This window comes from Phasianus colchicus, chromosome 1 (assembly GCF_987193195.1).
Source record: "Phasianus colchicus chromosome 1, bPhaCol1.hap1.1, whole genome shotgun sequence".
Lineage (NCBI taxonomy): Eukaryota > Metazoa > Chordata > Aves > Galliformes > Phasianidae > Phasianus > Phasianus colchicus.
This window is the reverse complement of record NC_143436.1, coordinates 186,996,411-187,023,885: the sequence shown is the minus strand read 5'-3', so window position 1 is coordinate 187,023,885 and position 27,475 is coordinate 186,996,411. Positions and strand designations below refer to the sequence as shown.

General features: G+C 45.4%; 1 protein-coding gene across 2 annotated transcripts; it reads left to right on the top strand.

The window, feature by feature from the left end:
• The first annotated feature begins 1,251 nt into the window (after window positions 1-1,251).
• On the top strand, window positions 1,252-25,432 carry PANX1 (pannexin 1). 2 transcript variants are annotated; one of them, XM_031616116.2, is made up of 5 exons: window positions 1,252-1,492; window positions 9,477-9,616; window positions 19,058-19,281; window positions 20,330-21,000; window positions 22,860-25,432. In XM_031616116.2, the coding sequence occupies exons 1-5, from the start codon at window positions 1,312-1,314 to the stop codon at window positions 22,943-22,945; spliced, it is 1,302 nt and encodes a 433-aa protein (XP_031471976.1). In that variant the 5' UTR covers window positions 1,252-1,311; the 3' UTR covers window positions 22,946-25,432. The 2 variants fall into 2 exon arrangements, with proteins under 2 accessions (XP_031471976.1, XP_089990151.1); XM_090134025.1 differs by lacking the exon at window positions 1,252-1,492 and adding an exon at window positions 1,568-2,932.
• Window positions 25,433-27,475: the final 2,043 nt, after the last annotated feature.

Sequence of the window (27,475 nt, the reverse complement as noted above, 5' to 3'; positions counted from 1 at the left end):
CAAGTGGATATCAGAGCCTGTTAGGAATTAAGGACAGAGCAAGCCAGACAACATCATGGCACTGTGACATAGACGTCTGGGGCACCTGCATCCTGAATACAGCATGAGTGCCAGCACTGGCCCCATCCAGGGAAGGATGCCATCAAACAATGACCCAGAAAGAACAAGAAAGGGAATTGGAGTTGCAGAACTATTTCTGTGTGAGGAATGATTTTGTTGGATCAGGGCTTGGAAAAAAATAGGACAATTGAAAGCAGATAGCACAGCTTTTGCAAAAAGAGAGCTGGGGGTAAATGGAAGAGGCTGTGCCTTTGGACAGAAGCAGCACAGAAAGCCACAGCTGAGGAGGTGGATGATCACCTCTGTAACTCCTGGACTGAGGGCTGAGGGTACTCAGGCTAACAGAAATAAAAAAGGAAAAAAATCTAAAGGAGGGGGCAAAGCCAGGTAAATGTTATTGGAGATGAGTCCTGCGAAAACAACTTGAGATGTGGCTTTGGCTGGAGGAAACACTACTGTGCATGGCTTGGAGCATCTCCTGGCCAAGGAGAAGCTGAGAGCTGGAGAAGGGAAGCAACTGTGGGGGATCTTATCATGGAATCACAAAATAGCCTGAGTTGGAAGGGACCCACGAGGATCATCTGTCCAACTCTCGACTCCACACAGCACTACCCAAAATCCAAAACAGATGTCTGAGAGCACTGTCCAAACGCCCCCTGCGCTCCAGCAGCTCGGGGCCGTGCCCACTGCCCTGTGCAGGCTGTTCCATGCCCACCGCCCTGTGGTGCAGACCCTTTCCCTCACCCCCATCTGCCCTCCCCTGTCACAGCTCCATGCCGTTCCCTCGGCCCTGTCGCTGTCACACAGAGCAGAGCTCAGCGCTGCCCTCCGCTGCCTGTGAGGAGCTGCAGCCGCCATCAGGCCTCCCCTCAGCTGCTCTGCTCCCAGCCGCCCCTCACAGGTCTCGCCCTCAGACCCGTCCCCATCCTTGTAGCCGTCCTTTGGACACTCTTTCATGGTTTTACGTCCTCCTCATGCTGTGTCACACACTGCTCGATATCAGTGCGTACAAACGCCTGACCGGGCTGTATGAATTAGAAGCCAGGTTCCAGCGGTGCCAAGCGATAGGACAAGGGCCGTAACACACGAGCAGCACCGCCGGGCGCACGGCGGGCAGCAGCCGCGAGGGGGCGGCGCAGGGCCGGGCGCTGTGGGCGCTGCTGGGCGGCGCCGCGCCGAGCCGGGCGGAGCCGCACCGTGCCGTGCCGAGCCGAGCCGAGCTGAGCAGCGCCGCACCGAGCCGTGCCCGCCATGGCCATCGCGCACATCGCCACCGAGTACGTCTTCTCGGACTTCTTGCTGAAGGAGCCGCCCGAGACGCGTTACAAAGGGCTGCGGCTGGAGTTGGCGCTGGACAAGATCGTCACCTGCATCGCCGTGGGGCTGCCGCTGCTCCTCATCTCCCTCGCCTTCGCCCAGGAGGTCTCCATCGGTAACCGCCCCCCGCCGCCCCCTCCCCGCGGCACACAAAGGCTTGGGCGGGGCGGGGGCAGCGCGGCGAGCGCCGGGCTTTGGGGAGGGGCTCAGCACCGGGGGGTCTGCTGGGGGTCAGGGCTGAGTGTGCCTGGGGGTGTGCGAGGGCCGTGGGCATGGTGGGGGTGGGCTGGGGTTGGACGTGGTGAGCTTAGTGGTCTTCTCCAACCTTAATGATTCTGAGATTCTATGAAAAACATCGTGTATGGCACTAATCAGATCTCAGACTGCATAATAGATAAGGTGCCCCTGACCACCTAATGCCATTTCAGTAGATGTGGTTTTGACCCAGAACTTGGAAACAACCAAGCAGGAGAGCTGAGGACAACCATGTCCCATGGCACTTTGGTCAGTCAGAGACCGAAAGGGCACAGAAGCGTTTCTATAAGCAAATCTTTTCATTTCACATCAGCTACGACAAGTGCACTTGTCTTTTTGAAGCAGCGAAATAGAAGGCTTTCATTTTAGGGGCTGTGCAGGTGCACAAAGTAGCTCATGTGTGCATCTGTTCTTCCTCCCTTTTCCTCTCTGAAAGCTCTGTGCCCAGCTCACTTGGAAGCAATGCCTGCCCACCAAGGTCTCTGCTGAGCCCTGCAGCAGTATTTCTTTCATTTTCAGAGAATCATTAAACCATAGAATGGTTTGGGTTGGAAGGGAACACAAAGCCCACCCAGCCCCAACCCCTGCCATCGGCTGGTTGCCCCCACCAGCTGAGGCTGCCCAAGGCCCATCCAGCCTGGCCTTGAGCACCTCCAGGAATGGGGCACCACAGCTTTCTGGGCAGCTGTGCCAGGGCCTCACCATTCTATGAGTAAAGAATTTCATCCTGACATCTAACCTAAATCTCCCTTCTTTTAGTGTAAAGCTTTTTTTCTCCTCTATGCAAAGCTCCAAGCTGCAGCTGAATTGCTGAATTTGGAGAAAGTTTCCTTTCTTTTGGATGAGCGAAGGTCTCATTTTCAGTAACCGAGTGTTTGTGCCCTGGTGTGTGGCATACCCAGCACCTTTCAGTATGGAAATGATTCAAATTGATTCTGTGACCACAGCAGATTCACAAAGCACAGATTAAAATATGCGCTGTGTTTTGCACACCGGGGCTACGCTGTCTGTCCCTATTTTTTTTTTACTCGTGATCTTGAGAATCTGTCAGAAGAAAACCTGAAGCTTGAAAGCCAGCTCCTGTGTTTCAAAAAGAAAAAGACCAACCATGTGCTGACTGGCCCTGCTGTGAGCAAAGCAGCCCACGTGGTTTCCATACAGAAAGTGATAGTGGCTCCTCATGCTGCCTGTGCCCCACGCTGCGCCGGGCAGGAGCTCTTCTTTTTAAGGTGTTTTAAGGGATGCACTGGGTCTTGGCACTTCCTTGGGCACTGGTGTGGAGCCAGTGTTGAAATGGAAAGTAAGTATTTGTTTCAAATGCTTCCTGATGGAGTTGTGATTTTTAGCTCAGGGCTGCTAAACTGAGAGAAAATGGTAGGGTCTGTTTTGGGTCTGAGGAAGGGCAACCCCAAATCTGGAGTGGTTGTGAAAGCGATGTGTGAGTCACAACATGGAAATATCTCTTCCTCTGCTACAAAAATTGCATGCACTTTGCTCAGATCCTATTTCTATAGTGATAATTACATTCTTTCCACCTAAAGTACCTTGGCAGCTTCAGCTGTTGCCTTCCTGCTGTTTGGTACTCAGTTGCAGCACAGGAGCCGATAACTGCAACTTTAATCCCACCTGTGTTTGCTGTTGGTTATGAGAAATGATTAATACCTTTACAAAGGTTTTCTGATGCTTCTTCTTTTGATAGAAGTTTCAGATAGCAGAGGAGATTCAGTTTGTGTAGTGCAAAGGATTTCTATGCAGGAGGCACGGTAACATCCACTGTGCACCATCAGGGAGCCCTGCAGGTCGGTAGGCACGTGGCCCCTGCTCTGCTTGTCTGCATCCTGCAGGAGAGGGGAGAACTTGCCTGAGTTTGTTCTTAGTTATACTCTGTATGTGTTTGATATTGTTTTCTACTGGGAATTGGGAAATAATCATAGGGGTGTGAGGATTTGAGCAGCGTTGTGTGCATATGTTACATGACTGCTTTACGTTGTTTCCTCTTGGCATTGGCAGTTTTTAGGGTGAATACACTACAGGTGGTCAGGTACAACTCCGCCACTGAGACGTGGGCAGTTGAAATCTCTTTCAGTGCCACTTCTCTGTCAGCCTCACTGTGTGGAGAAGGGCAGGGAGAAGTCTCCAGAGCCCTCTGCCTCACAGCAAGTGCTGTGACAGCTGCTGCATCTCGGAGCACAGAGGGCTTTGTGGGGCTGCATGGAGGAAAGTGGCACATCCAGACCCTTAAACAGCAACAAGACAATCCCTAGGCAGGTTGGGTAGAGAGGAAATTGAAACAGGCTGAGAGAGCTGGAGCCCTTCAGCGTGGAGAAGAGCAGGCTCTGGGGAGACCGAAGGGCAGTCTCTCATTATCTAAAGAGGGGCTGTAAGAAAGAATTGGTTAGACTTTTCAGCAGGGTCTGTTGTGATAGGACAAGGAGAAATGGTTTCAAACTAAAAGAGGGAGATTTAAACTGGATATAAGAAAAAAGTTTTTTACAGTAAGTGTGATGTGGCACTGGCACAAGAGAGATGGTGGATGCCCCATCCTTGAAGACATTCAGGGTCAAGCTGGACAGGACTCTGAGCACCTGATCAAGCTGTAGGTGTCCCTGTCCATTGCAGAGGGGTTGGACTTGATGGCTTTTAATAAAGATCCTTTCCAACTCAAATGATTTTATGATTCTAAGTATGGCTCACACATTGCTAGCATGACTTAATCCTCTTTATAACATCTATGCTTATTATATGACATAACAAACCCCTTGGAAAGCTTCCCAGGAAACCATCATGTGCTAAGTAAAGACACTTAAACTTGGGTATAACCAGCATGAAGTTTGGGTAGCACTATAAACTTATCAGTTGTGACAGGTTGGGAAGTGCCTGACCACAGACCAGCCCACGACAGTGGTATGTGTCTGTCAAAAGGAGAATTTATAGCACTCAATGAGTATTATTGTCCCTGATGATCTCAGATTGCCCCCACCTTGCTGTGCTGGAGGTGCCCATAGGTGGGGAGGCCCTACCCTGTGCCATGCATACCATAGGATTAATGTTCCCAGTGACCATCTTGGGTTTTCCAACTGGTGACAAACTTCTGTGTGCTGCTCAAATCCCACCTAGTTTCTGGGAGGATATTTTTTTTCCTTGTTTGTTTTAGTTCTCATCTCTGCCAGGAGGCTGTATCCCTTGGATACCTTGGATAGTAGAACAGGGGGTATGAAGGGGATTAGCCTTATCTTTTGGACTGGACTCCTTGCCTCTGCTGCTAGCCCCTTGCTGGCCCTTCCTGCTGGTGTGTCTGCTTTCATGTTCACAAGTTACTGGGTTGGCTTTTGGGAAACAATCTGACTTCTGTGATAGCTAGGTTAGATTGGGTGTCATTAGGCCAAAGACTATTACTATGGCAGCTGCTGGCTGGGAGCTCAGAGGATGTTTCCCAGTGCTGCTGAAGCAGGCTGCGTGCTGAGATGCGGGCTGTGCCTCGTGCTTTTATTTGTTGAAACTGTTCATGAGAGGACTGACTGTGGAGCAATGCTTCTCACCCTCCCCGAACTCTCTCCGCTTCATTGCCTTCTGAGTGAAGAATTTCTCCCTAACAGCTAACCTAAGTTTCCCCTCTTTTAGATTAAAGCCGTTCCCCTTTGGCCCATCTCTATTAGACTGTGCAAAAAGTTGGTCTCCCTACTGTTGATAAGCTCCCTTCAGGTACCAGAAGGCTGCAGTGAGGTCTCCCTGGAGAAACCTTCTCTTCTCCAGGCTGAACAAGCCCAGCTCCCTCAGCCTTTTTTCATAGGGAAGGTGCTCCATCCCTCTGAGCATCTTCATGACCTCTTCTGGACCTGCTCCAAGAGCTCCATATCCTTCTTGTGCTGGGGACCAGTGCAGTGCTCCAGATGGAGTCTCAGAAAGGCAAAGTAGAGAGGGACAATCACCTCCGTTGCCCTGCTGGCCTCTGTTGATGCAGCCCGGGATACAGTCAGTCTTCCAGGCCACAAGTGCACACTGCTGGCTCATGTCACCCTGGATTATGGCTTTTCCATGGCTGCACATGCCGTGCTACTCTTTGGTACATGAAGAGCCCTCAATGAAGATCAGAAGTTACTGCTGTCAGGGACAAGAGCTTCCAACCCAAACCTGCAGCAACATTTGCTTCACTGACAAGTCCAAATTGTCTCTGGGTGAGCATCTTCGTCTGTCAGTGAGGAGAATCTTTTCTGCTCAACTTCTACAAGAGCTAGGCTTTCATTTCCTACAGAAATGATGGAAAGCTGTTTTGGGGACCAGAATTTGTTTTAAAGCACTGTGGCCCTCTGACATTGCCAGAGGGTTGGGGTAGCAGCAAAGTAGCAGTGGAGCCAAAGGTTCATTGCACCAGTTCTGAGATGTTTGTCCTTTGGGTGAAGAGAAAGTTTTTGGTTTTTTGTATCTCATTGGTGGGAATTACGTTGGGAAGGGGTTTTTTTTTTCTTTCCTGATTGTTAAAAAATCTGTCACTCTGAAGGCCTTCCTGGTCAACATCTAGCTCTTTTCCCACTGCCTGGTTTTGAGAGTTCCCTGAGGAACAGCTCCCAGCCTCATGGAGTGGGACAGACACCCGCTGGCTCCTCTGCTTAAATACAGCATCACCTGGGCTTTATGTTCTGCTTCCCCATTGCTAAAGTCAGCCTTGGCAAACAGTTGTTTTTTTCGTCCTGTGCTCCCATGTAGCTCCTTCCACAATTCCTTCTTGAACACAGTGAGTCTCCTTCTCCCAGTGTGCTGCTTTGGTTCATAAGAGGCATCTATAAATCTAATAAACACATTCCTTCTGGTCTGCTCTTAATACATACATGCACACCCACACATCCAGTTTCTTCTCCTTTGGCATGCATTAAGACATCTTTTTTTTTTTTATATTTTTAAGTGTGAGGCTGTTTGTTGTCTTTTAATATTGGTGAGAAGAGCGTGTGTTGGATGGTGCCTGGCAGTCTGTACATTGTGTACATGTTGCTTGATTTTCCTGTTTGTGGCTGCTAGTGTCGCTAATTCTTGCTGGATAAAATCAGGTATTTGAATATCATGGCTGGTTCATTTTGCCCAGTTCGTCATTATGGTAGTAATTAATGGCTGAGTTTTCATCTGAGCCTATGCAAATCTCTTCCCGATGATTGTGGTGCAGTAGGAAGCAGTAATTACTCACTGAAAGTTTAATCTATTTAGCTACAAACCACCTGACCTCAGTTCAGGAAAAGCAGTTCAGCGTGTGGTTAACTTGATTCTTGGAAGCACTCTCTTTTAGTTTAGTTTCTTAATTAGATGCCTTGGTGGGAAGAGAGGTGTTGGGCTGCTGGGGACAAAACCAGTGCTTCCTGCTGGTATCCACCTTGGTGAGGGATGGGGCACAGCCTGGGGTGTCACTTTGCTTGCCAGCAAGGCAGTCACCTACTGAACTGGGACTCTGTCCTTTCAATCAGGGATTTTCCTTGGGAGATGAAACAATGTCACCAGGGCAGAACTTCCACTTGTGGGCTGTCCCATGCTGTATAGGAGTCGCAGAGTCACCAGCTGCAAAAAAAAAAAAAGGGGTTTCCAGTCCCAGGCACAGAGGACACTGGGTGCTGTTGGCAAGGTGGGCATGAAACTGTGTGGAGCTGGGCAGGGTGACAGCTCAACTTGCTGCTCTCCAGCTGAGGTCGCACAGGTGTGTCTGTGTGCCCCTTTGGAGGGGCAAAGGAAGGGAAAAAAGGGTGTAAAATCATGTTGACTTTCAGATGCATTGAGTAATCTGTGTTCGGTGAAGATAATGCACAAAGATGTAATCTCTTTGCACCATGATTAGTGCAAAGGTGTACTTATATTAACAAGAATTTACAAGCAGAACTGCACTAAGTTAATTAAAAAGCAGGGTGGTAACTGGAGAGTTCCCATCTCCTGCTGCTATCTGTCTCTGACCTGCTGGACTCCTGGCTGACAGTCTGAAGGTCTCCTAAGTCTGGGCTGAAGTGCTGGGGATCTGAAGAGCTGAGCTTGCTGCTGGGATTGCTGTGCCTGTTCTGGTAGGAAGCCATGTCTACACCACTTTGGAGGCTGCCCTGTGCATCGCTGATTTAAGGGCTCTCTCATTTTCAGTGATTTCGCACCCATTCATGAGAATGAACACACTGCATGTCATTCTTTTTGCAGATGCACAGACACAGACATGACAAAGCGTCTTGCTGAACACTTCTGTTGCTCACCCCGTCAAAGGCCCACTTGTTTCCTGCTGCACTTAGGGCACAGCCAGCAGCAGGGGGTTTGTTAGGGAAAGCAGAGCATAAATGGTACCCATCAAGGACAGAGACACTCCAATTGCATCCTTCTTTTCTCCTTTTTTTTTCTTCTTTTCTCTGCAGGTTATTTCTGCAGGGAATTTCTCTGCAAAGCAGAAACTCCTGAAGCTTTGGGAGAGTGCAAGAGCTCGTGTTGTGCCAAGTTAGTTAAACCACGTGAGCTCTGGGCTGATAAACAGCAACTTGTTTTCCCTAATGGAGGCTTGTGACAGATCAGACCCCATCATTATGATATTACAGCCTCAGAAATAATTGTGATAGTGAGTCATAGGGAAAAGCTTTCATTTATAATATAGCCCCTTAACTGTGCTACACTGTAAAAAGGCTGTACAAGTTACAAGGCTAGTGCAGTCATCTGTTACAGAAGCAGTTCTTATTCTCTAGAGGCTAAAGTAGCAAAGAGGCTCAAGAGTCTTGTACAGAAACATACTCTCCTAAAGCATAAAGTGATGCCATCTACCACTAACTTTGAGAAAAGGAAAGAAGAAAGTAGCAGTATTTCCCTTTTTTGCTCTTTTGACATTTGTGTTGTGCTGGAGGAGGCGTTGGAGGCTGTTCTTGGCATAGAGGTCCTCAAGGAAGAGCGACCTCCACTTTGTATAAACATTTGGTGAAACAGCTGTTGTGTTTCAGCATCTAGGAAAGTCCACTGAAAACTTTACATTTTGCTGTGGTTGTCACAGCTTCCAAAGGAAAAACAAAACCCCTCGTCCTATGTTACTGGCTTTCACCTACGGGGCCACTGATGCTCCACGTCAAATAACCACTTTTCCTCCTTGATACACATTTCAGGAAGACTTAGCTGCTGCCTGTAATCTGGTCAGAGCAGAATTTGACTCTATGGCTGAGGCTGTTCTGGCTGTCACTTAGTGCCTCAATCTTACATTTAAGTGCCAGAGCAGCTGGAGAAGTACTGGGAGTGAGCAGAGATGGCTGTGGTGTGCCTGGCCCTGTGCTGATGAGAATGAACCTTGGAAGAGCCTGGGGACCACTCCTGCTCTGCTAGGAGTTACAGCAGGGCTAACCTGAACCCGAGGTCAAAACTCATGCTCAGGGGCAGAGAGAGTGTGGGACACATCTGCCTTTGCATCACTTTGCATTACGGGCTGCAGGGCTGGGGGAATATTTGAGGTCTTTCAGTACATGTGAGGGGTGAGCACTTGGGATTGAAATGGTATGCTGTGGTGGCTGCTTCCTTGGGAAACCAGCCTCATGTGATCACACTTTTCATTTGTTGGCTCTCCTTTGGCCAATCTGAGGAAGAGGGGTAACAGTCTTTCCCCCAGAATTATGAAAGTTGACCTAAAAGATAGATGTTTCTAGCATCTGTCTCAAAGTTTAGGAGACATTAGAGAGTCCCAATGGGAGTTCTGGGTGCAGTTCTGTGGGAATTCAGTGATTCTCAGAGCTGCTATACTTCCTACTCTCAATATAATAGCTTTGGATGTAGCAAAATCACAGGTGTGAGCTTTTTTTTCTAAGTTTGATTTATTTTCTTTCATCTTTTGAGTACATGATCTCTTCTGCTCTGTTTTCCAGGTGCCCAGATAAGCTGCTTTGCCCCCAGCTCCTTCTCCTGGCGCCAGGCTGCCTACGTGGACTCCTATTGCTGGGCAGCAGTGCAGCAAAAGCAGCCAGCCTACAACAACCTGGAGAACATTCCCCTCTGGCTCCATAAAGTATGTACAGGTCTCCTCGTGGAAACATTGGCCATATGTAGAAGCCTGCCTTTACATTCCCTTTCTCATTCCTCCTCTTTTGCCTAAAGGCCAGATTGGATAGGACTCTGGGCACAGTGATCTAGTAGAAGGTGTCCCTGTCCTGGCAGGGTTTTGGAGCTGGATGATCTATAATGTCCCTTCCAACCCAAAACATTCTATGGATGTGATTCTATGATTCTTCTCTGGTGTTATCCCTGGCTTTGACTTGACTTTCTGTTTTTGGGGAGAACGTTTTCTTTTTCTTACTTCCAAAGGGGTAGAGGTGGAAGAGACATTTTCTGCTTATAAATAAAGGATCTGTTTTTATAGGATAACAAATATCGTCAGCTATCTGACAAAAGAGTAATGTTGATGTGTTACCCTGGAGCTGGGTGCCCAGCATGTCTTTAAAGAACTACTTTAACCTCAGGATAGAAGACACAGCAGCTGACTTAATGCTGTATCAAAACCTTAATTTCGGAAAGAAGGATAGTAAAAATATTTGATATTTTTATTTTATTATACTTGGCCAGTTGGAGAAAGCTGGAGTCAGGGCAGATATGGATTTTGGGAGAGGTGAAGTATATAATGGGCACCAACATGTTTCAATGTGCTTTTCTGAGAAGCTTTTCTGAGCTCCTCAGATTGTTTCCATTGAGACTTTCACTGCTGCAAGCAAAGCAGCATCATTAAGAGTTCCCAGCGAGGGGCCTATTCTGTGACTACAAAGTGCAGTGGGTTCTGAGATACCTGAGGTGGCTCAAAGGGGTTGGCTGAGTTTTGATATGAGTTGCAGATTCTGATTTAAATGCTTGGACAGTGCTGATGATGCAGTCAGAAACACTGCAGGAGCTCTGTGGATGTGTGGATTTTGTTGTGCGCTGCTGTTTTATTACCTTGGGAGCAGCACTGCTAGAAGATGTGCTGCTTCCACATTCAAGCCACAGCTTTGTCCCAGCAAATCACCCCAGTGGCCATGGGATGAGGACCTGGTGTTAGAGGCAGTTTGGCTCTGGGACCTGCAGTGCCTGTTTTTCTGGGCTCTGCTGGCACATCCAATGCCTCAGCTTTTATTTTCCAGTCAGCTGGTTGGATCTCCTCAGACAGACAGTTCAGGGCTACCTCTGATTCATTTCTTGCCCCAGAGCCCTGGCTGTAAGGGTTTACTTCTGCCTTCCTCAGTGAGCTCCACTCATAACCTGGACCTAGAGGTCCTTCATTTCATGAATATTAAAGCCAGAGTTGTTGGCTTCCAACCTGAACTTATCATTGCTCAATAAGTGCCCTAGCTCACTTCAGCCAGGCCTGTGGACTCTGAAGCTGCTGGGACATCAGTCTGCCTGGGGAGGTTGAACCTCGGCCTGCAGAGCTGGACACCTTGCTCCCTCCCTCAGTCAAGGAAATGACTTCTTGTTACCTGTTTCTTTTAATTGAACTTTATGCTACAGTTGATAGCTGGCAATTGCAGCTGCAAATCTCTTAGTTTACCAGCTATGGCAAATAAGCTTTCGTGTCATACTGACATGACACAGCCTATGTTAATTTGCTGACTGATGCTGTCTCAGGGATCTCTGCGAGGCTCTTATTGCCACAGTTCCTCTATGGCAGGTGGTATGTGATGTTTTTTTTGAAACCCTGCAGGCTGGCAGTGAGCAGTGCGTCCAAACAGCTGAGTCACAGCTTGTATCTGGGCCAGGGTGCCTGGGCCTAACCTCTGCACCCATGCTTGGCCCCCAGCCCTACCAGTGAGGCAGCTGTCAGAACTGCACATGCTGCTTGGAGGCCAGCCAGTGGGATGGGATGGAAGGGAATGGTTAGTTGGAAGGACCTACAGAGACCATTAAGTCCAATTGCCTTGCAACTTCAGAGTTTACAGAAAGCTAAAGCATATTATTGAGGGCGTTATCCCTCAAGTGATGCTTAAGGATACAGCAGAGGTGACCTGCTGTTGCCACTGCTAAAACTCACCACCCATCGCCTCACTGTGCTCACATCCACTGTTTGGTCTCCAAAAAGTTTCAGCAAGCATCAGTAAATGTTAGTGGGAGCAATTCTTTCTGCATGGAGGAATTTGGTGACATTGCTTCATCCACACTTGCATGTCAGGCACTATTTTGTCAGACTGCCCTTCTGCTGCTATCTGTCACACAGTAACAAAATGTAATGGGATATTGATGGCTTAGCCTCTACTGCCATCCCACCAACACTTGTCTCTGTGGTCATGGGCCAACATAATGAAATAAGAGGCAGCCCTCATATTTGCTTCCTTTATGCAGTTTGCTTCTCATCTTTAAAGATGATGGTCTGTTTTGATAAAACATAACTTTGTTTTGAACTGGAATGGAAGCAAGCTTTTGGCCTCTGTGAGTGGCCAGTCTAGTCAAGGAGAAGACTGTGCTGTGAAGCCTTTTAATCTATCATACACAGATAGGTTTAATATCTTTATTGACGACTTAGATGAAGGGATTGAGTGTACCCTCAGTAAGTTTGCAGATGACACCAAGCTGGGAGGTGGTGTGGATCTGCCTGAGGGTAGGGAGGCCCTGCAGAGGGATCTAGATAAGCTGGATCGCTGGGCTGAGGTGAATGGGGTGAGGTTCAACAAGGCCAAGTGTCGGGTCCTGCGCCTTGGCCACAATGACCCCACGCAGCACTACAGGCTTGGGGACGAGTGGTTGGATGACTGTGAAGAGGAAAGGGAGCTGGGGGTGTTGGTTGATGCTCAGCTGAACATGAGCCAACAGTGTGCCCAGGTGGCCAAGAGGGCCAACGGCATCCTGGCCTGCATTAGAAATAGTGTGGCCAGCAGGAGCAGGGAGGTGATCATCCCCCTGAACTCAGCTCTGGTGAGGCTGCACCTCGAGTACTGTGTTCAGTTTTGGGCCCCTCACTATAAGAAAGACATTGAGGCCCTGGAACGTGTTCAGAGAAGGGCAATGAAACTGGTGAGGGGTCTGGAGCACAAGTCTTATGAGGAGCGGCTGAGGGAGCTGGGATTGTTCAGTCTGGAGAAGAGGAGGCTCAGAGGAGACCTCATTGCACTTTACAACTTCCTGAAGGGAGGTTGTGATGAAAAAGCCTCTGGCCTCTTCTCCCAGGCAAATAGTAGGACCCGAGGAAATGGCCACAAGTTGTACCAGAGGAGGTTTAGGTTGGACATGAGGAAAAACTTTTTCTCTCAGAGTGGTCAGGCACTGCAATGGCTGCCCAGGGAGGTGGTGGAGTCGCCATCCCTGGCAGTGTTCAAGAGGCACCTGGATGAGGAGCTACGAGATGTGGTTTAGTAGCTTGTGGTACTAATAGGAATGGGAAGGCAGTTGGACTAGATGATCTTGCAGGTCGTTTCCAACCTTGTGATTCTATGATTCTATGACACAGGTGCAAAAGGGAGACCAATGAGCATTATCTTAGTGGCTCTTGGTAGGCACCAAACATAGCAACTGAGCAAGTTGTGGGGAAAGTAATAGAACTGAGATGTACTGTGGACCTGTGGGTTGCTTTCTGAGTTGCTAGTCTCTAGATATACAAACCCTCCTGAGGTCCTTTAGTGAGTTGTTGATATGATTACCATCACAGTTGTTACCAGGTTGATAACAACTTCCCAGCTGACTGAGGATTCCTCATCTTTCACCTATCAAGCCCCACCCAGAGGGATTAGAGACTGTCAGTGCAAGGAAAATAGAACACAGATACATTTCTGAACCATTCTTTGTGTGGTGTTATAGCTAGTTTAGTCTCATTAGCCTTACTATTTGAATCTGGAAAAACAGCTTTTAAACTGTATTGTAGCAGAGAGGAAATAACAGGAGGAATTAAAAAGGTCATGCATGGTTTGAAATTCACTTTCGGTTCTGGAGGCAGGACAGTCTCTCAACCACGTGGCAACCTTTAGAATGATGAGTCATTTACAGCCCATGCTTCTGCTCTGAAAGCTGGTGAAACATCTCATGCAATAGGAACAGGGTTGTATCCAGAGGGAGCTTAATAGCTTTGGTTCTGGAAGAATTTGTTGCTGTCAGCCAGTTTGGGGTGTGCTTCGTTTGCTTGAACTCTTCCTGTTGGCACGTAGGAGTTTGGGGCTGAAGAAGCTGGTATTTCATTATCTTCTTGTTTAATGAAAAATATTTTGATCCTAAATCAGTAGAAGTGCTTCAGTGCTTCTTTCTTTGTTTAGTATTACTGTATGCCTGTCAATTTTCTCAAGGCTGTCATTCAGACCTGGGCAGTTTAACAGCTTTGTGTTAATGTTCAGAGAATGTTATTACTGTGATGAGGTGATCAGAGGTGATGAGACCCTGACACTGCTTTCTAGAGAGCTGTGGTGCCCCATCCCTGGAGGTGCTCAGGGCCGGGCTGGATGGACACTTGGGCAGCCTGAGCTGGTGGGTGCAACCAGCCCATGGCAGGGGTTGGGGCTGGCTGGGCTTTCAGGTCCATTCCAACCCAAATCATCCTATGGTTCTGTGATTCTGTGAGTCTATGATTCTGTGATTGACCTAGTGTTTTGCCACTATTAATCATAGTACAAGTCTGAATGCTTGCAATTGTTTTAATAGTGTTTGCCCAAAATAAATAAGGACTGAAGATGCTGCAAAATGAGAAAATGGTTTTTTCTGTAATTTCACAGAGGTGGTTCTCACTTTCTGCCTGCTGCCTCTATCCAAGTCTCAAGTTATATCAAATAGATCACTCCAGTCTGGCAGCTGTTTTTTCTTTGAATCTCAAGACTGTATTTGAGCATATGAAGAAGTCATTAGGAATACATATAGGTGTACTTATGGTATCTTAGTATGGTTGAAGCTGAGGATGCTATATGATAGAACCATAGAATCGTTTGAGTTGGAAGGGACCCTTAAAGGCCATCGAGTCCTACTCATCTGCCATGAACAGGGACACCTACAGCTAGACCAGGTGCTTGGAGCCCTGACCAGTGTGATCCTGAATGTCTCCAACAATGGGGCATCCACTTCTCTGGGCATATGTAACAGGCTCTTTTAGGTTTTAGTCTGATTTTTCCCTCATCTTCAGGAGAATGTGAAGATGATGCATTTTTAAAAGACAATCCTTTGGTCAAATCATCTTATCTGTGTATACAAAATCATTACTTCTTGTGTCTCATGTGTGCATTTTGATTGCTGATTTAGCTGAGTTCTCAGTGATTAGTTCAAAGGGCTGTCTGATAAGAAGGCAAGTCAACCTCTAGAAACTGAGAAGGGTGTTTAGTAGGGCAAGAGATCAGAGACTTTAGAGATAGCCTGGGATCTCCTACTTTCCAGCTTCATTAAAGCCTAGGAAGACTCCTGTAAACAGCTGTGACAGTGTGTGCTGGATGTTGGGCAGCTGATCTGCACTGTACTTGGATAATTGCTGTTATTTGGAGCATATTGCTGTACAGTAGCTTCCAGCTGTTCAGATGGATACACTTTTATGGAGGACCTTTCAATAAAAGATGGCAAAAGCCATGTCAAGAGAGTATTTGGAATTTACTGTGGTATTTGCAACACTAGATCTGTCAGTGTAGACTGTGTATGTGCACTGGGAACTGAAATATAGTGGGGATGGTTTATGTCATTCTGACAATTCATCTGAACCAAAGTGTTCACAACTCACAGTAAGATGTTTTGGAAAATATGCACTTAGTTTGTGCAGGTAACTTTCATGGGAGAATCAATTGCAGACACTTGAATAAATAGCCATGACTTTGTATTTTCTAAATAGATTTCTAGACTTCCTACTTCATACATGAGGGTTATTTTTCTTCTCTATTCATAGTACTGATTTAAAACTGCTCAACCTAGTTCTCATCGGGGATGTAAGAAAATAGCACATGCCTATGAATGTAAGCATTTTGGTGTGCACAGCTGATTTGTTTAGAGCTAACCCTCAGGGCTGCTCTTGCAAGTGAAGACTGAAAACCACATGAACCACATTCTGTACTGAAATGGGGGATCGTGGCTCTACATCCTGACTCTTCTGTACATCCTGCTCAAGTTTGAGGTGCTCTTGGCTTTCAGGAGGAGTTAGGGTACAGCCTGTAAAGCATGCAGTGCTTAAGATTAGTGGAGTTAAATGAGCTGCAGCAGGACAGGATGAGGAAATTGAGTGCTTGGCTTTGTAGTGCTGAGCTTCCTTGGGAGCTTGTGCTTTGACAAAGGCTACTATCAGACTAGGTGACCAACAAGGGAAGGTACTTCCATTGGAGCTCATATGTGCTTGGCAGCAAACATATAGGAAGATCTAGTTGTGAGTCTCTGGTGCATGCATTACTCTTGTGCGGAATCATAATCACACAGTATAATAATCATAGAAACATAGAATATCCTGAGTTGGAAAGGACCCATAAGGATTATCAAGTCCAAATCCTGGCAAATAATCAGACATTACCTATGCTGAGCACCTCCCAAACTTGGAGCAATGTAGCTGAAGCTCCTCTACTCTGTTTTTGAGTGCCAGACTTGTTGGGCCTTTGCCTTTCTTTTTGTTTTCTTTTTGCACTGGGTGGAGATGGAAGCTCAGGGCCTCCGAGTGTTGTAGCCTTTACTACAATTCACTAATGAAGTTCAGAAAATAAGGTCACACCATAGGATATTTTATCTGTTCTAATGCATACGTTCTACTTTCTGTGTTGTGCCATGTCATATACTGCTTTAAATCCAACATTGTGAACTTGCTTTGGAAAGGAACTTGATAAACAGCAAAGGAAAAACTGAGTTTTACTTTTAGGGAAGTAACTTTCTCTGTGTGTGTAGCTCTCAAGGTCAGTGCTACTTCCCGTTTCATCTGATTACTACAAACTGCCCAGGACTGGAGCAGCAGTTCCCCTTTTTTCATTGCTTTTGAAGTAAATATGTAAAAAGGGGCTTACTGCACATGCACATCCATGTGTGAATGCCACAGTGTCAATTTTGTAAAATGAGAAGTCTTTGTGCATGACTCTAAATGCAGTCAGATGAGCAGGGTAATCCAAGTCTGTTGTTCTAAAACCTAGGACTCGTGCTGGATGACTTTGCATTTTCACTTCTGCCCGTTAGTTCAGGACCCCAAAATTTAATGATTCAGAACAATTGGCTAGTTATGTAAGCTTGCTGTTAACAAATGGAACAAATGTCCTTCCTTTTTAAAAGGAGCCAGAATCCATGAAGGATGGAGTGAAGAATCAAGTGCTGTGGAAGGACTGATAAACACCGGCTTTCTTTCCAAACCAAAAGAGCTGGGCTAATGGTTGTGCTGCTGCTCTGGTTTTGTGACCATTTGGAAAAGAGTTTCATAGAGTTTCTTCATGCTTCCTCTGCTGCAGCTTTGGGAGTTTTAAGAACCTTGTGAGGGGAATTTAGCAACATACCTTTGTATGCATCCCAATAGTATGATGGCTGTAGGTGAAGAAACAGTGGTAAAGGAATCAGGGGGAGGAGAAAATGCAAGGGAAGAAGGTTGTAGGAGGGCAGGGAGGTGGATGGGCTTGGAGGAGGTCTGGGGCAGAGCATCACAGGTGTTACTTGCTATGTAAGTGCAGAATGTGCCACCTTTGCCCAGGTAAAGAAAGACCCAGGGACTGGGACAATGCAAGTTTGGGGCTGCACCTTCAGTGTGTCAACCATCGTGCCTCTTCCCTTATTGGCAAGAAATCTGAGGGGCTAACTAGACACTGATGGTGTTTTTTCTGGTAGTGAGGATCAGAAAGGGAATTCATAAGCCCTCTTATGCTTGTAAAACTTCAAAGGAATGAGTGGTGAATCCAAATCATATAAACCAACGTAAGATGCATTGCTGGCTCCTAACTCATTTAGGAATGTTTCTTTCTCTGCCTGGCACCAGTGGAAGGGTGTTAAGAGATGTATGACAGAAGTAAGTTAAGTCAAACAGATTTGCAGCAATCAGGTTAGCCTTTGTTGAGGTCCATGGAAAAGGTGTCACAGAAGTCTGGGTCAAGGAGCTTAGGTAAATTTGTGTTCATAGGTAGGAGAGATTCCTTCTAGATAATAGGGAATTCAAAAGGCTTAAAGAACATGTCTAGGAGACCCTAAAGGTATGGGCAGCGTAAGTAATCAGGACTTTGACAAGAGAGACCTGATGGCATTGTCCACAGTGATAAATGAGAAGGGCAGATTCTTGAGCTGCTAGGTTTCAGTTGATGCTATGTCTGCAAAACCCCATTGGAAGTGTCAGAGTGTTGCACCTGAGGGTAATGCAAGGCCACCTCTGCATTGAGCGTGGCTGCGTGGTGCAGAAGGAGGTAATATGGACTTGGAGGGAATACTGAGTTAAATTATGAATTTATAAAAACGGTCACAAGGAAAAGCTGATCTTTAAACAGAACGTTCTTTGCTTTCTGTGGCTATGTAATACTTTTCATGGCTGTATCTTACAGTGTGTCACAAATGTCTAGTGTGACTGCTATGCAGACAGTGTGCACATCCCAAAATCTGGTTCATTTTATGGTCTCCAGATGCTGAATGAAGCTCCTTTAGTCAGTTTTCATTTCCCTGCTAACTTATCATACACAACCCTAGCATTAATAATGATGATTCACTGGTGAACGATATTAGAATCAACATTCCAGGATAGAATGCTCAGCAACATCAGATTATTTATTTTGTGCATACAAAACGTTAATCTCTCCTGCTTAATGCAAACACAAGCTAATATTAGGTCCAGATTCTCATCGTATAAATATCTGTTGATCCACTGATGTAAGCAGAACTGTCCCACTTGATGACTAATGATTCCAGCCCAACTTGTCTCTAAAATTCCCCTTTAGCTTTTCCAGTGGACGTGCGTGTGTGCAGATAGCTTAAGCCTAATCCAAATTTCTTCATCACAACTAACTTAAAATTCCATAGGAACTAAAGCTCGATTTGAGTTCAGTGAAACTATCAACAGTTGAATATAATGAATTAAAGGGCAATCAGATTGCTCAGTACCCTACAGTAATGACTTGTCCGACTGGATTGTACATCATGGCTCTGTAATGTTATGTATGAATAGAAAGTCACAGCAGATAGATAATAGGTTCTCTCCAGAAGCAGGAGGGATTGGAGATTGAATTTCATGGTGGAAAAGCTCCTACTTGGTGATGAATAGAAGAAAGAAAGACCTGAGGCTGTTGTGCTTTATGCTTTCTTCAGCCCTTTCCCTAAGCAATGTCAGGATCATGGTAACTTAATTTTGCTTTTTCGTGGTGGTGTATGTTTTTATTTGTTTTTTAAAAGCTCTAAGCAGCAGTGAGGTTACTGGAGCTGAATGAAGAGGGATTTGACTGCCCTGCGTGTCCCTGGTAATGAAAAGCCAGTTCAGTAGAAACATTTAAAGAAGGTTCTTGGGAATGTAATGGGCCTATGGGGAATGTAATAGTCTTATGGGGGTGATGACTGGGTTATTTTATACCCAGGTGGAGCCTAATCTGAACTTTTCTCCCTTCAGTTCTTCCCATACATCCTTCTGCTCGTGGCCATCCTGCTGTACCTACCATGTCTGTTCTGGCGCTTCACGGCAGCACCTCACCTCTCTTCAGACCTGAAATTTATCATGGAAGAACTTGACAAAGCCTATAACAGAGCAATCAAAGCTGCAAATAGCGTCCGTAGCGGAGACCCCAGAGACCCTGCTGACTTCATGCCAGCTGCTAATGAAAACTTGACACAGAGGTAGGACTCTGCAGCTTGGCTTTCTTTGCTGTTCTCCTTAAGCTCTGACCAGATGTGGCACCTGCCCTCACAAAGATATTTGTTGTGAAAGATTCAGTGGTGGCTCGACACCTTTTTAAATTGATTAAATAAAAAGACATTGGAAATCATTATGATGAGAACTTGGAGCTGGAACTTGCAACTTTATTTATTTATTTATTTATTTATTTATTTATGAACTAAGAAAACGTTCAATTAGCTCTTCCAATTATTAATTACATGAGTTGTCCTATTCTTTTTTTTTTTTTTTTTCATTGTAACAGGTGTTAATTAGTTTTATCCACTGAGGTAAGAAAACAAGAGGAGCAGCAGTCCTCACTTATCAATGCGAGGCAGAGCCTGCTCCTTGTCTTCTGCCCTTTTAGAGCTGGGTCTGCAGAGTTTCTGGGTAAAGCAAAGAAAAAAACCAACAAACACAACAGCAAAACAAAACAAAACCCACACGACAACCCCCACCAAAGAAAGAAAGAAAATCAAACAACATAAGCAAAAATGCAAACCTTCTGAACAGATTGGTGCATTGCTCCAACCAGATCCAGTGTCTGCTTCACCCTCAGTGTGGCACCCATTTCTCTGTACACACTGGGGTAGGAGCAGTGCATTGGGATCTCAAGAGATCTGCTCCTCTGTGCTTGCCTTGGCAAGGGAAAGGCAATGGAGTGCACTGTAAACTGAATGAGTTCCTGAGAGTCTGTTTTGCCTTGTGGATGTACACACTATGCCTGTTCCATATTGCAAGGAACAAAAAAGTTTTTTTGCTGTGAGGGAAATACCCTTTTTCCATTTTCCAATGTCTGAGCTCTGTAAGTGGCTTTTCTGTGTAAGACTGTCATTTTTCTTCATGGAACTGCTGTTATCTTTCCACTGGCTATAATAGATCTACTGCTGATTTACCCCGATAGGAGAAAACCCAACCTTGTGTCTGCTTTCAAGGATTAGGCTGGTCAGAAATTTAAGATAGGTGCATCATCCAGTCTGTGGACTTAGTTTTTTTTTCTCTCCCTTGCAGCCTGTGGGAAATCTCTGAAAGCCACTTCAAATACCCAATTGTGGAGCAGTACTTGAAGACAAAGAAGAATTCCAAATGCTTAATAATCAAATACATTTTCTGCCGTTTGCTCACTCTCGTGATTATTTTCATTGCCTGCCTCTACCTGGGCTACTACATCAGCCTCTCCTCTTTGAGCGACGAGTTTCTCTGCACCATCAAAACAGGGATCTTAAAGAATGACACAACTGTTCCAGAAGTGGTTCAGTGCAAGCTGATTGCTGTTGGTGTCTTCAAGGTGCTCAGCTACATTAACCTGATAGTCTATCTCCTGGTGATGCCGCTGGTGGTGTACGCAATGTTTGTTCCCTTCCGCTGGAATTCAGGCATTCTCAAAGTGTACGAAATCCTGCCGACTTTCGACGTTCTGAAGCTGAAGTCCAAGAATTTAGATGACTTAAGCCTTTACATCCTCTTTCTTGAGGAAAACGTGAGTGAACTAAAATCATATAAATGCCTCAAAGTGCTGGAGAACATTGCGGTGTCGGAGAAGTTTGATGTCATGCAACTTTTGATAAACCTTGGCACAATTAAGACAGATACTGTTGATGGGAAGCCAAGGACGGCTGTGCCGGGGAAGCCAAAGGAAACGACTGTAGAAGAGTTGGAAAAAGATGCAACAGAGCTACAAGGTAAGGTGGCCTAAGCTTTCTTTAAAAGAGAACAAGGAATAAAAGCCAAACCAAACAAAGCCAGTTGCATCTAGGTGTGTATTCTATCAAAAACACTTTAATATGTTCTACAAGAAAATAGACCTGCTTGTACTTTTCTGTGTCATCTGCAGTATAACTGCTATGACTTCATTTGCATGTGGTGAGTCCAGTATAGCAGAAGATTGAGATTAATGTAAAAATAAGTGTGATATTCAGAAAAGCTGCTGACAGAGGAACAGAAACTGACAAAAGAAGGAAGTGAAGCCAGTGAGTACGTTTTGTTCATTGAGTAGAGAGAAAGGCAGATCATCTGCAGAGTGGTTTTTGCCAAATTGGTGAGTCAGGATCTGGATTGGTGCACTTGTTCTCTGAATAGTCCCGTCATCTTCCGGACATGACTGGCTCTGAGCAATTGTTATAGAAGTTGTGGGGTTATATTCTGTGCTAAGAAAAATGTTTTTTTTAATGTAGCATATTTTAAATGTGATTCTAATCCAGTGCCAAGTTATTGAAGAGAAGCCAGATATCCAGAGAGAGGCAAAAAGGGTGGCAAATCTTTCTTCCCACTTGATGTAAACATGGCTACTGTCACAGATGTCCCCGCAGAAGCAGCAGGACACCAGCATTTACATCCCAGTGAAACAGCTCAGACCCGTGGCCTGCCTCTTCACAAAGTCCTTCACTTGTAGAAGTGAAGATGCTTTGAAATGTTCAGCAGCACAAAAACATGAAATCTGCTTTCTTTTCAGTTAACCTTGCCCCTGCATTTAATACAAAAAAAGAAGCAGCAGCATCCAGAGGGTAACTGTTCCTCCGTGCTTTGGTCAAGCACTTCTTGGTTGAGGTTTGGAGAAGCGAATTTATACAAGAGGGGAAATAAGAAGGAACAGTGAAGATTATTTTAACCTGTACAAGGAACACTATGGCAGCCAGTTCTAGTTGGAGTACTTCTGGTAGAACGTAGTTTTCCTTTTAAATGTGACCCTTCTTGAAGATACAGGTTGGGTTGTTTTGCTAGGAGGATGTAGGAACCCAAGGTTGAGCTGTTTAATGACCTGAAGAAGCTAAGGAAAATCTGACTCACTTTTACCGAAAAGCAGAACTTTTGAAATTCTTTTCATTTCACAAAAACACTTCAGAGGCTTTGAGTTTCCTTGTGTTTAGAGCAGAACAAATTGATGCTTGAAGGTATGTTAAAACATGCTGCAGAGAGAGGCTGCCACGCGGTGACCCACTCTGGCTGGCAGAAGCCTCTTGTTCTGACTGATGAATTTCACTGTCCACCAGCAAAGATTCTCCCATTTCTCCCCATCTTTTCATCCGTCTCTAGTGATGTCTTGTTTTAATTAGCTCTAATTTAATTGATTAATGTTAACAAAACTGTGGTAGATGTTGACTTTGAAATGCACGGGAGGAGATGCTGGCCAGGGTCTGGGATAAGAGGATGGTGCATCACAGAATCACAGAATGGCTGATGTTAGCAGAGACCTCTGGGTCCATGTGACCCAACCCCTGCTCCAGCAGGGACACCCAAAGCAAGGTGCCCAGGGCTGTGTCCAGGTGGCTTTTGGAGATCTCCAGGGAGGAGACCCCACAGCCTCTGGGCAGCCTGTGCCACTGCTTCATCACCTGCACAGCAGAGAAATGTTTCCTGTTGTTTAGAGAGAACATCCTGTGTTGTAGTTTGTGCCCACTGCCTCTTGTCCTGGCACTGGGCAATACTGATAAGAGCTTGCCTCTGTCCTCTTTGCCCCATCTTTGCATTGCTGCAGTTCTGCAGACAAGAATGTTGAGTGATTTGATGGCTTGTCACTTCTAAAAGTTAACTTTCTGCTTAGTTTTGGCAGACCGTGATGCAAGTGACCACGTGGGCCAGAAAGAAGATAAAAAGCTTCGCCAAAGACTTATTGACTCTTCGTGCTGATGCCTTCCAGCCACCGCATGCAGGAGCTTCGTGCTGCTGCAAAAGGGCTTTCCTCTGCCTTCACTGTGCTGAACACAAGGTGCTGCTCTGCTCTTCAAGTGCAGCTGTCCTGGGAGCCTGACAGCTTCTCAGAGGACAGACCAGTTTACAGACTGCTTGTCGAATAACAGGCGTTGGTCACATACCTGAAAAAGCATGCTGTAGACTTTCATTGTTTCTTTAAGAAAAAAAAGAAAAAAAAAACACGAACAAGAACCAAGAAGTACAAAAAAAGAAACCCCTATTGTGAGTAACAAGTGAAATGCACTCGATGCACATGAAGCCAGCATCGGAAAAGAGCACTGTTCTGTACAGAGGTGGGAAACAGCCCTGCACACATCAAAAAGAGATGGCTATGCTGTGTTCTGATGTGCTGCTCCACTGGGCTTGGCCATCTCAATGAGGCATGTTGGGGCTTTCTGCCCTATTGAAAGGGTTGTTTATTTGTTTATTTGTTGAATCTGGTTAAGCATGTACCTGGTGGTGGCTGGCCATTGGTCTTGGCTGTTTCTTCACAGGAAAAATAGGGGTTGCTGTGTTCATCCCAAGATGTCTTGAGTCATCTCAACAGTGAAGTGTGGGATTATTCACTTATGGAGAAAGGATCTGCAGTCATAGTTAAGGGGGTACTGCAGATTTTGATTTTTCTATGTATTCATAAAATAATGTCTTAACATTTTTTATACAAACTGTAATGATACATAAGCTAAATGTTGGGCTCATTTCTGTTGTCAGTTGTTTTGGTCTTAGTTACTAACATATCCTTCTGGGAGTTTAGACTGAAGATCAGAGAAATTGGCTCCATTTTGTAATGCTCTGTAGAAATTCTTTTTTATGTTTGTATATTTGGAACGGGTTTCAATGTGTTTGTGGTATCAGATGCAAAATTGTCTGTGCTGTTTTCCAAACCCACCTGAGAAGACATTCTTATTGTACTAGAGTGGCACCTGAGTGCCTCAGCAGAGCTAAGCTCCCCATAGGCAACGTGACAGGGATGTGCACACAAAGAAAGGTTGCTCTCCCCTCATGTCCCATGACTGAATTGTAATTAAAGATAAGAAGCTGAAGTGGTTTGGAGGAAGGAAAGAGGAGTGTTTGTTAATCGGAAAAGTGTCCCAGCTTGTTACTGTATGGTTTGGGGAATGTAGCATTCAGCTTTCATGTCATCCTGCTCTGCCCAGGTTCTCTACCTTCTGTTAACATAAATATGGACTTTGTCTTGAATTTTGGGCACAGGGTTAGGTGGATGGGGGTGTGATGGTCATGGTGACAGTGCGTATCTTTCACAGATGCTGTAAGTGCACTTGTTCTGTGCATCCTCTGTGTTATTGTAATTGAAGTCTCTTGTCAGTCACCTCCTCTAGTTGTCTTTTTAATGCCTGTTATGGTTAGGTAAGCCTTCCATTTTCCAGTTCATCGATGTCTTTTGTTCTTGCCTGTTAGCATTCTCCATGCTGAGAATGAGGAATAAAAGAAGAATCAGTGTTACAGCCTTTGCACTGAACTGTTGATGTACTGCAGCAGATTTCAAAGAGATAATGCACCTGCTTGAATTGGCTGCTCTTGCTAGACAAGTGGATCTCAAGTGCTGCTATAAGACACATTGTGCTGGTTTTACAAGAACACTTTGGTTATGGTATGATTTCCAGCTAAAAGGAACTTTATTTGAAAGGAAGTCTTGAAGTCATAATATTGTGCTCTTTATTTAGGATTGTAGCACAGCTGCAGTCCTAACGTGTATAGCATTACTGGCAAGAAATGGGGTGTATGTTGGGTATGGCCTGAGCTGCTGCTTATTTCTCCCAGCAAACCCACAACCACTCTGACCTTTTATACTGTCTTTGGCTGTGCTGATGCCTGTTATGTGTGAGTAATGCAGATGCACCACTCTGCAGCGGTGTGGTGTGTTGGTTGATGGGCAACCTGACATGGATTGGCCAGGTCCATTCACATCAATCGTATTCTCAAGGGCTATCTCATGAATGCCTTCCATAAGGCTCCCTGATGCCACTGCCTCTGCCAAGTCTGCATTTCAGAGAGAGAAGTGTGCAAATACTCCTGAAGGACTAAAATGAGCTCACAGCATGGCCATGAGCTGCTGACCACTCTGCTGATCCCAGTGCAGATGCTCCTGTGCTGCTGTCATTCAGAGAAACTCCTTTGGTTGTCTGCACTTTTTGCTTTGGATGTTTTCAGAGGAGCAGTAGTGCAATACTAAGGTTTAGTGATGAGGGTGTTTGAACTGTTTGGTGTAAGTAATGAGCTCTTAGTCTTTAAAACATGAAGCTCCTGAAAGTAATGTGTTTCATGTTTATGAACAGTACCTTTTACTAACTCTTTTTGTGTTTAATAGTGTGACTTACTGCAGTGAGTCTCTTGTTGTCTTCCAAGGTTTTCAATAAAGCATGTATCCATTCTTGGTTATTTAAATAAAATTAATTTTGTGAACTACAGCAGTGTAAATGGCTGAGGATTCTACGTCAGCATCTCATAGAATCAGAATCATAGAATAGCCAGGGTTGGAAGGGACCTCAAGGATCACGAATCTCCAACCCCCCTGCCACATGCAGGGCCACCAACCTCCACATTTAATACCAGACCAGGCTGCCCAGGGCCCCATCCAACCTGGCCTTGAACACCTCCAGGGACGGAGCATCCACAACCTCTCTGGGCAGCTCCTCACCACTCTCACAGTAAATGACTTAGTAAAAAACATCTGAACAACCTCAGTGCAGTACGAGCAGCCCGATGTTACAACCTGTGCAAACTCTTTGTACGGCAGTTAAAGTGATCATTTCATTTTGTTCTCATAGTTAATTTTGCTCTGATAATTTCGGTTCAAAATTTATTTAGATGTAAAAAATTGTCAGTGAAACATCAGCACAAGATAGCTACTCTATGTAACAATTTACTGTCTAAAAATTGGCTGCTTTCTCAGCACACTTGACTCTTAGAAGCATAGGATCATCAAGGTTGGAAGAGACTTCTAAGATCATCTAGTCCAACCATCCACCCATGGCCACCTTGGTCACTAACCAAGTCCCTCAAAAACAATGTCCCTCTTCAGATGCATCTGGTTGCTGTAAGATGGATTGCAGCAACTGCCTGGTTCAGTTCTACTTTAACTTAGTAGCACCACTCCCACTGTATTTTACTTTTTTAGAAAGATGAGCAAAATTCCTATTTAGATATTAAGGAAAGGGCCCATCTTTAGCGTGTTCATCACTACAGTCTTTCTAGAAACATTTATGTCCATCTGTCTTTTTAAAAATACATTAGGAAGTTAAAAGTTGAGATTTAAGTTTGCTTTGTGCCATCCTTTGAGTGTTCTCTCTACATCGTTTTGATATCAAATAATTCTCCTGAAGTGGGAGAGTTGCTCACTAGCTCTTCTGTGTGCCTTCTGACACCACTCAGTAGCTCTTAGCTGCCTGGGGAGTTTTAAAACTTGTTACCAGTCACTTCCAGAACAAAGGGTGGATTTTAGGTACGTGATTTGTTTCTTTCTGAGAATGGTGAGTGGTTTTTCAGCAGGACTTGTTTCAGGAGTTTTGATGCCAAGCGTAGATCCAGGCCTGGAGCCTGATTTGAAGAGCCTGTGCGAGAAGCTGGGCCAAACTTAAGAAAGTTTGTAATTCCACTTGTAATGAAGTTAGAGGGCATTCCTTTCAGTGAATTGTTGTCATCACTACACAAGTGTTTTCCTGACACTCCTGGATTATTTTATCTTTTCTCTTGTATGTATGATCTTATTGTTCAATCAATGGCCAGCTCAGGGGATGATGAGTTATTCACCTAGGTGAAACAAAGAGAGTAATACACCTTTTTTTCCCTATGGATCTAGCATGGTATGAGGAAGAAAAATGTCCCGAACTGAAATGGTTCTAGACCAAGAGCACTTTTACCAACCACAGTTCTTGCAGCCCATGTCCCAGCAGCCAGGCCTTACAGGGAGCATTGTAAGGACAGTCAGGATGAATGCTGTCTATCCTGATATTCTCTCTGTCACAGTAGCTACCAACAGGACAACACTGGGCATGGGCCAAGCAGCAGGAGGTAAACAGAACCACAGGATCACAGAAGCACAGAACTGTAGTCTTTCAGCGCTCTTTCAGACCGAGGTCCTGTGAATGCTCTCACTGTAATTCCAGCCTTCTCTTAAAACAGACAATGTGGGTTTCACTGCTAACTGGAGAAGGACTCTGTTTCAGTGGCTGTTTTGTTCTCTTTTATGAACTCCACAGGGCAGCTCAGTGCACAGTGTGCATAGATGCACCAGCTACCAAACATGTCCAGAGCTGAATGCAAACTAAAGGAAATTTAGAATTCAGACATACAAAAGCACTGAATGCTCAGTATTTGTAGAGCTTTGTTTGATGGATTGCTTGTTGTTACAGAAAATACAAGTTACTTGGTGATGGGATTTTGGAACTTTGGAAGTAGGAACTTCTGTCCAAGAGTGATGAGGTTTGACGGCAGTAGAGAGTATTT

Excerpts from the sequence above, each read along its gene's own strand:
- PANX1 (XM_031616116.2), top strand. The coding sequence starts at position 1,312 with ATGGCCATCGCGCACATCGCCACCGAGTACGTCTTCTCGGACTTCTTG. Across the intron at positions 1,493-9,476 it reads CGCCCAGGAGGTCTCCATCG|GTGCCCAGATAAGCTGCTTT; the intron begins GTAACCGCCCCC and ends TCTGTTTTCCAG. Across the intron at positions 9,617-19,057 it reads TTCCCCTCTGGCTCCATAAA|TTCTTCCCATACATCCTTCT; the intron begins GTATGTACAGGT and ends TTCTCCCTTCAG.